Raw genomic sequence first — 9323 nt, 5'->3', positions numbered from 1 at the left:
TCATTTAAGGGATTAAATGTCTCAGCTTTATTTGTCAGAACATTCATACTGTACTACACTACAAATCACATACATTTAGTGCTTTTTCTCAACATTTATGATCAGAGTTAAAAATATTCAGTTACTTTTCATTTGAGTATTTGAAAGACGTTTATAAAAGCTTTGTCAACAATCATAACAACAGATTAGCTTAAGGCTTTCAGTGCAGAAGAAAAATGGTCTTTAAGGCTCAGTGATGTTAGTCATCCTAATAATGTTAATATAAAACCGTGTGAACATTAAACCATCTTTATCATGATGTGAAAACACAAACAAAGGAAAACTGTATAGTGTGCAGATTATTAAGGTTTTGGTCAAAAGAAAGATGCAACAATCGGCAAAGCAACTGTTTTACAGTGTACTGAAATAATGCAACACAATGCAGTACCTCAGTAGAATGGAAAGCAACTCTTAGTAGACTGATTAAAGAGATAAAAAAAAACTTTGGCCATATTTGTCCAAATATTAAAAAATGAGCTTCCAGTGTAAGTGACAGGGGACAAAATCCACAGGTGTTGTTCTGTGCAAGTTGTTATAGACAGACTTGGAAAAATTATTAATTTATCCTGTGGCCGAATGAACTTCAGTGATATCGTAAACTAATTTTAGTGCCTGCCTACACAGATATAAATAAAATTCAGTTGTAACCAAAAATACTCCATCCCTGGAGAGCACTAATTACCAATGGCCATGTAAGTACATAAGTCAGAAACAAACTGATCTCTTAGCAATAATGAATTTTAATTTCAGCCCTGCCTTTAATAGTTGAGTACTATTGTTGCATATTTCTGTGGATTTTCATTGGGTGACCAACACCTAAAACAAGGCACATCAATTTTATTTAACTTCTATCAAACTTAGTTTTTGTGGGTTTGATTGGAATGCCCTTTATTATATCACAGTAGAAGTAGTAGAAGTCTAAGGCCAAGAGTCAAAGCAGTCAGCAGTGATTACCAGTCATGTAATAATGTAGTAATAACTACTGAGTACTAACTTAATAATGCATTTAAAATTAAACATCCTAACATACATTAGAGTCATAATAATCTGAGAAATCAGGAAAAATATATACACCTAAAAGAACAATTAACATAAAAAAATCGAAATCTTATTTAGCACTAAAAAAAAAAATAGAAAACTAAATTTACTTTTTTTTCTAAATGCCAAAACCAGTGAATCTCCCCTGGAAGTACTGATTCTGAGCCTTTGCATTGATCTGTGCTGAGAACAAACATGACTATCACCAGCTGTCGGCTATTAACTGAGGGTTTGTGAGCTGTATTTGCATTAATGCTCAAACAGGGACAGAGGTAAATGCTGAGTGTGTAAATTAGCCTGTGTTCAGCTACTATGTCTCTTGGTGTGAGTACTTATAGCTGAGACGTGGTGGCCAGGTGGAGCATCTCATGCAGCGAGCTACAGAAGTTGTTGAATAGTGACGCAGCATCCGTTTGATAGCAAGATTTCCATGCTGAGATGGAGATCACAATCCTGAAGGGAAGAAAAACAGCAAGGGTTTTAATTACAGCTGCTGAAATTTCAGGGAAGATGCATAAAACGTCAAGCATTCAACTGCTTGATGAATTCAAACCATACTGTGGAATAATGTATAAATACAATAGGTACAAATTGGCCCAATAAAAACAGCATCAGCAAATTCCAAAACAAATTTCTTTATGATGGTGAAATGAACTTTGTGAAAACCTAAGAAGGTGAAAAACCTGCATTTATTTTATTTTATTATTCATATGCCCAAAGGTTTTATGAGTTTGTATCAATTATTCAATTCAAGTTTTAACACTCCACGCAACGGCTTTGTGAAAACATGTTACGTCTTGTCTGCTTACCTGTCATCTCTGATGCGGTAGAAGAAGCCATAGCCATGGTGCACCATGGGAGCCACGGCCCCCAGAACTGTGGTGTAGCCCACCAGACTGGACGACAGCACAAAGTTACCACCACCACCACTGCAGACACAAACATAACCCTGTTACAGACTGACAGAAAGACCTGGCGAGTGCTTTTCAATCTGATGCAATGTCTTAAGTCTGCTACATAAGATCTGTATTGTAGTTCAATTTAAACAAGACTAGGTCAAAACCTAGTATGTGGCTGGACCGCCTATGGTCAAATCCTGATTTTATAACCATGACATGGTCTCACACAGCTCACAGCCTCCGTCTGGGATCCACAATAGTTGAGCCTTTATTTACTTCAACTCCAGAACGTAATGACTTTTATTAGAGGCAGGTCTAACCCTAACCCTCGAAATCCCTCGGTTTGATATGTAGAATCGGTCATAGTGGTTAGTACGAAGCCTCAATATTGATTACTTCTCTCTCTCCCTCCCTCCCTCTCTCCTGCTCAGTGTGTCTTATGTTTAATTATTTCTCTGCCTCCTTCAGTAATACTTTGTATTTGTTTAAACAGGGAATATTTGGCAGTGATTCCTAAAATTGGCTAAGTATCATGACTAAGAGTAATTATCTTTACTAACAAAGAAGACAATTACACTAAGTTATAAGACAGTTCCAAATAGATTATTACACATACTGATGAAACTGGTTTTTTTGGGCAGGGCATAGTGAGGCAGGCAGTCACATAACATCAGCTGGGGACAGAAAAGTAGTTTTACAAAATAGTCCGCTGTACCTCTTTGCGTAGAGGGGATCCATGAAGAGCTCTGGAGTGGGACATCCCTCCTCTTTGGCGATAAGATACAGGCCAAGGAGATGCCTGTCAAAACCTGGAAACAGTGTCACAAAACAGCATGAGCTGATATCAAAATCACAAGTTCTTGTACACATACATGATTCAAACAGAATAGGGACACACATGTAACACGCATCGCTCCAAAGTGCAACTAGTAGTCAAAAATCAGGGTACCTTTAATGTTATTCTTTCACTGGTGATACATTATTTCTTCCTGTATGAGGTTAACTCTTGTTTATGTTATTTTTATTTTTTCTCATTTTAAATTGCTATTATTTGAATTTGTTGTGTTTTTATCATGGACTGTTTTCACAGTTTCACAATTGTTCCCAGTAAAAATAGTAAAAAGTGTTTTTAGTTTATTATAGCTGCACACCTACAAACAAAGTGAGGATAGCAGAAAAATAATTTCCATCAATGAAATAATGAGAGCTGCTTTGAACGAGTGGTCTGACCATTGACCAGTGATACGTAGAAATAGCAACAAATTGCATAAATGTTAAATAAACAAACCTTTTCCTTCCTGGGCTTCAGCCATTAGTTTGTTGTGTTTATTGAAGGCCAGCAGCATGGATTTCCTCTTGGCATTAAACTGAGTGAAAAATGTACCATGTCAAATAAAGACTGCATCCACCCATTTCCTGTGCGACAATTTTCCACAGCCATACACACTCACATCACATGTGGGGTCCATCATTGCTTTACACCAGTTCATAGCCTCCTGGGTGCAGGGTCGCATCGTCTCCGTCCTGCCGTGGTAGAACTGGCGAGTCATTGCTGTCTCATAGCAACTACCTGGCCTGAGAGAGGGAAGAGGTCACTCACTTCATACACTTCAAATATCAGTAAAGGCATGAGCAAATTTTTAAACAGTCCATACTTTTTGTGCAATCTGTAGAAGGCCAGCTGCATTGCCAGTTGAATAAAGGTGTCAGGATGCAGCTTCTTCTGTTTGATGACTGTTTTTCCAAACGCAGTGAAGGCGTAACACACAACCTGCAGGTCCCGTGTCTTTAAAACCAGAGATAGAGTGGTCAGTCAAACAGCTGTGACGATACAAAGTCATTTTGCATCAGGCTTTTTGTAGTATAGTTTGGTATTAAATACTGGCTCACCGACTCCAGGTATTGCTGTTTGGCGTGGCTGATGTCACTCCGGACTTTCTCATCCAAAGTAAACACCATCTCCTCAGGAAGGGGTGTGGGTCTGACTGCATCTGAGCCCTAAAAAGCACAGACATCAATGAGCGAAAAGTGTAAGCATACATCTGAACTTAACTATCACTAATAAGAACTATTTCAATTTATGTACAGGATCAAGTAATAGCACACATTTACCTTCCATTTGCCTTCTGTAGCTTTGATTTGCTGGTCCACATACCAACACATTGACACCAGTACCATGGCATCATATGGGGCATGCTGCAAAACAATTTAATTGATGTTTTTAATCTATCATTTTCTATCATTCTAACAATTATGCTTTTAAATTTTACGACTGTAGCATTATTTGCTTTTGGTCAGGTTCTGTCCAAGACATAGAGACAAGCAGCATGAAAATCTTAAATCTCAAAATGTGTGTTATGGGTTTGTACAGTCTTGCATAGTCTCTAGCATGACACACACACACACACACACACACACACACACACACACACACACACACACACACACACACAACCACATATACATACAAACTCACATCACAAGTGGATCCAAAAGTGCCATCTGAGAACACGATTGAATTGTACGACTTGTCTCCCCAGCGGACGGCGGGGTTGCCTGTAAGGGCTTCCAGGGTCATCTGGGTTCAGAATTACAAAGTCAGAAAACCAGACACACAGCTTTTTTTCCTGTGGCCAGAGCACTCATGAAGTCATAAATAATTCAAATGTGTGCAGCTAGTACATTTGTGTAGTTCTCTGGTGTGGAGTAGGGTTTCGTTTCATCCAGAGATATGACGAACAGGCTGCTCTGGATGGTCTCCAGGATGGTCTTATTGTGTGGATCAATGCTTATTAGATGTTCCCTGGCCTGCGGAGACAGTAAACAGATAAAGGCTGACAGTGCTGATCCTCAGCTATCCTTTTGTAATGTGAGAACTTTTTCACTCTGTGTTACATGTTATTCACTGAGATGTCTCTGAGCCTGGTCTCCCTTACCTTCGCCCAACGAGTCCTCTCCTCTGAGGTGAGAGCAGCCACTCCGTCTCCCTCTGGCTCTCCCTCACAGCGCTCCTTCACGTAGGTCAGCTGCCTGCACAGGTTAACACACACACACACACACAAAATATAACAAGGTAACTTTGAACTGTGGGTGCTTTCCATCAAGCCAAATTGACTTTAAGACCCTTTAATATCTTTTTAATATTACACAGAATTGAACAGCTTTGCACAATCCATTATCAAAAAAGTCTCACTTTTAGTTTATAGTATCTTCCAGCAGCTCACACTGCAAATTAAATCAACAAAGACTTAAAACCCTCTAAACCATTTCTTAGAAAAGTGAATACAAAGCTTTAGACTTGCAGATACAATGTATTACACATGATCGCAATACTGAAGATCTGGCAAACTACCCATGGAAACAGGAATAAGAGCACCAACAAGCGGCCCAGATATTATTAACAAATCATAAAATCAAAACTTTGACTACTTTTCTTTCATAGATCAAAGACTTTTCTTTTTCTTAACTTCTTCTCTGATCTAAGTGCATCTTGGAGAGAAGAATGAGAATGACAGACTCACTGTACCTGCTGCCCTCCACAAACTAATTATAGATTGCATTTTGGACATTTATAGCTGTTTCTATTGTTCCCTCAGGTCTGTTCTATTCTTTCCATAAAAAAACAATTTTCTGCTTGTGTTATTATTTCACAAGCAGTCACATTCTGATGATGAAACCACAATAGATCTACATATATGTAACGTGTTTTTATTTAAAACTATTACTTGATTATTTCCACATATTATGAGGCAGTTGATCTGTCATGAGTAAATGCTGTCTCATCAAAATGATGCTGGAGTGATCAAGCCTCAAAAAAACATCTAGTGTCTCTTCTAAAGATCTTTCTCTCACTTTCCTATTAGGAGGAGAGGAAGAGACACGAGTGAGGAAAGCACCCACTGTCTGCCCTCTAAAGATAATGTAAGTAGAGCGCCCTCTTTGGTCTAATTAGTGAAGACTAACAACAATCAGTTAGCAGTGTCAGTGGAAATGACTCCATAGCCCAAAGGCCTCAAGACCCCTTCATAGTTGGATTTTATTCTTGAGGGCTGTTTGTACTTGTGTGTAAACTACCTGAGAAGTTCTGGAGGAGTGAGAATCTGTCCATCACAGAGTGCATCAAATGTGAAGATCCGTCCACGACACATCACTACCAAATGGGAAGGGCACGGACCCTCTCGCTCTGTGACACAGCAGAAAATACACATTACATAACAGTGATATGTAAGCTGAGGAAGTGGGCTACAGTTTACGCAGGTGCGTCTTAAGGTTAGAGATAAGAGCAAAGTTTATTCCACCTGTCTTGAAGTAGTTGCGAATGGTGTCCTTCTTTACTCCAGGTACTTTGCAGGTGCAGTACAGCATTCTGAACTGATCCATATCTAATGCTGTTTTACCAGCTTTCTGAGGAGCAAGTCTCTCCCTAAAACATGCAAAGGAAGAAAAAAATCCAATATTACATTATGTGACTTTGTGTAAAAAGTAGAGCAGCCTCTTCTCCACACACCACAAAAACACAGCTTGTAAATGTTTGTGTGAGCATGTCTTACGTGCGGATCAGGTTCCAGTACTGTAGTGTGTGCCATGTGCTTATACTCGCCCTCTGCAGATAAATTCCCTCTGCAGGAGGCCAGCAGTGCTCCAGGTAGGGTGCTGGGCCACCAAAGTTCACATTCAGCTGAGATGGTATGCGGACCTCCAGATATGCTGTGTCTAACCACCATTCTTCCAACTAGGAAACAAAAACAACAATCAAGTTGAACATCCAGGACTAAAGAGGACAACTAAGAAAAACACAAGACATTTACATCTGAATTACACACCCAGTTCTTCTTTATCTTGGATCTCTGCAGTAGTTTCTGGTGTAGCTCTTTACCAACACCCTCTTGGAATTTCCTCACAATGTCCACTGTAGCTTTAAACTCTTTCTCAGATGCAAATGGATAAACTGTTGGAAAACATGGCAATACAAAGTCAATCAGTGAATCGGTGTTAAACTGTTAAGTAAGAAGACCAGCTTCTGGTCATTGTGAACATTTAACATCTTCTGTAGTAAAAACTGTGATTTTTATTCAGCTCATGCAAATGTAATAAATACTTATATATCGTATCAAACAAGCATACTATAACACTTATTGACACATTTGCGTGTGACCAATTGAATTTGGCATATGGTAAAAATAGAAATCTGGGGAGACAGATCCAAAGAGCTGAGGTACACTGATAAATGCCATTGCATAATTTTAACTGCAATACTGATTTTATGATGTCATCCATTCATTTTCCAAAACTTACAAGACCTTCTTTTGATTATTTTCTTGTGTTAACTATTGGTCAAATCCACTAGGAACCAGTTTGAAACCAAAGGTAAGGGGTTTTCAAGGCCTAAGGGCAAAATTGCAGAGTAAAACTTCATATGCAGATAGTTTTGGTTTTTAATAAAAAGGAGCAGGAACATTCATATAAAGACAAGTAGCAGCAGCAGTGAGCAGTTATGGTCCTACCAAATTTTCTTCTTTACAGAATTTGTTTGAATAAATATTTGAATTTTGCATGGTAAACAGTTACAACACCTGAACAGAGGAACTCCATGACACAGCAACACAGCAGGTTGAACAAAGCTACTATCTATCCTACCTGAATCCAGGTACTTGGAAAGGCTGCTCTCTAGTGACGGTACAGGCAGAGGAGGCAGGCTGTTTTGGTACTGGAAGGTCTGCTCTGGCAGAGATTCTGACAAATGATTAGCCATTTGTTCCCCCTGTAACACAAATACATGTTGCACTGACATGACACTGAGGCTGACATTGGTTTATATCACTGGTATGACAGGGTAAGACTCACGTAAGAGCCATTTTTGTTAATACTTTGTTTTGTAAACTTCCCATCACTTGAAGGTGCTGTCAATTAGGCACAGGTTGACATAATCAAGAGGTTACTTGACACAGGTGTGGCTGACTTGGGAGGAGCAAGTAGTTTTTTACTGTCCAATAATGATTTAAATATTGTGTTTTTTTTATTCTGTGTTTGGGTGGTATACTCATTACTCATACTTTGTTTTGGAAAACCCACGGTTTCCAAACATTTTGGTGAATAAAATGTCAGAAAATAGTCAAAATTACTGTTATAATTTCCCACAGTCCAAGGTGAAATACTTGGCTTCTGGTGGCCATATAGCACCATTTCCTGACATTATGAACAAATGTTAAGTTAGACAGATTAATTAATATTGAGAACTACAAGGGCACTAATAGAGTGCATATTTCCACCAAGGCCAATGTCAAACAACACGAACCAAACCTCATAGAAAAAAATACTAATTCATAGAAAATGATCCAGATCTGCCTCAAAATGTGGTGGGTTCTTCCCCGGACCATGCCCCATCGTTTCACCAAGTTCGGTCAAAATCGGTTCTGTACTTTTTGCGTAATCCTGCTGACTAACAAATAGACATAAAACATGACCTCCTTGGCGTAAGTAGTAAGTGTAAGCTGTAGCGCTTTATCATACAGTCACTGATATTTCAAACCAACTAGTAATGCTATAGCCTAAGTTATTCCCACTCAGGTTTCTCTGTCGGTCTGGTTAAGAGCTTTGATATTCACTGTGAACGGTCTGTTTAGCATTTGGGGAAAACTCATAACAATATAACTTTCATAACCAGATTTAATATCTCACTATTTTATTGTGTATTGTTAGGCAGCTCTAAATGCCCCCGTGTTCTGTTGCTCATTGTGTCAAAGCCATTTTAATTCATAAACTCTTATTACGACCACAGAACTCGATAAACGCTTTTGGTCTAACTTTACTATCAGCGCGATGTTCAACGGAAATAAGACAACCAAAATGTTCGTTCAATTTAAGAAGATTACTAAGAGTTTTTACTCGTTTATTGTTACTTCAAAGAGGCTTCTAACGGTTTCCAGTAAACTAACTAACGGCAGTAACATTAATCTGTCACAAATTAGCTCATCTCGGCTGCGGTTATCGGCTAATGCTACAACAATAACAACAACTAGTAGTAGTAAGTTTAACTTGATTTAAACACTTCTTAGCTTTCCAACACAGCGCTTCTGTCTGCTCACCTTCTCCAAGAAATGTTGACTTCAGCGTTGCATCCAAGCACAGCAGCGATATTGTAATTTCGGCGTGTTGTTGGTTTTTGCTCGCTGCGGCAGCCCCTCACCTTTACCCCACTGAACCGCTGTTCGAGTGCCAGCAGGGAGCATTACACTGCGCATGCGCGGACGATTTGCCCATTTGACCCATAGACTATTTGATCCTAATGTTGTGATTGAAATAATGAGGTCAGTCTGTCTGCAGTTTGAGAGAGTCGGAGTGACTCAG

At 39.1% G+C, this 9323-nt stretch overlaps 1 protein-coding gene across 1 annotated transcript; it reads right to left on the bottom strand.

The window, feature by feature from the left end:
* Window positions 1–5: 5 nt before the first annotated feature.
* crot (carnitine O-octanoyltransferase) lies at window positions 6–9177 on the bottom strand. The gene is made up of 17 exons (XM_022766171.1): window positions 9062–9177; window positions 7614–7737; window positions 6800–6924; window positions 6527–6708; window positions 6275–6399; window positions 6051–6159; window positions 4913–5006; window positions 4659–4784; window positions 4453–4554; window positions 4089–4172; window positions 3867–3974; window positions 3632–3762; window positions 3428–3551; window positions 3265–3343; window positions 2692–2785; window positions 1887–2006; window positions 6–1530 (listed from the first exon to the last, which is right to left on the bottom strand). The coding sequence occupies exons 2-17, from the start codon at window positions 7726–7728 to the stop codon at window positions 1410–1412; spliced, it is 1839 nt and encodes a 612-aa protein (XP_022621892.1). The 5' UTR covers window positions 7729–7737; window positions 9062–9177; the 3' UTR covers window positions 6–1409.
* Between the last annotated feature and the right edge of the window lie 146 nt (window positions 9178–9323).

The sequence above is a fragment of the Seriola dumerili genome, unplaced genomic scaffold (assembly GCF_002260705.1).
Source record: "Seriola dumerili isolate Sdu_G_001 unplaced genomic scaffold, Sdu_1.0 BDQW01000814.1, whole genome shotgun sequence".
Taxonomy (NCBI): domain Eukaryota; kingdom Metazoa; phylum Chordata; class Actinopteri; order Carangiformes; family Carangidae; genus Seriola; species Seriola dumerili.
This window is presented reverse-complemented; position numbering and strand designations above follow the sequence as displayed.

Bases quoted from the DNA above. Each gene is read 5' to 3' on its own strand.
- crot (XM_022766171.1), bottom strand. From the start codon at position 7,728: ATGGCTAATCATTTGTCAGAATCTCTGCCAGAGCAGACCTTCCAGTAC. The intron at 6,925-7,613 runs GTAGGATAGATA...GTTTTCCAACAG, and splicing joins TTCCAAGTACCTGGATTCAG to TTTATCCATTTGCATCTGAG. The intron at 2,007-2,691 runs GTACAGCGGACT...TTGTGTCTGCAG, and splicing joins GATCCCCTCTACGCAAAGAG to TGGTGGTGGTGGTAACTTTG.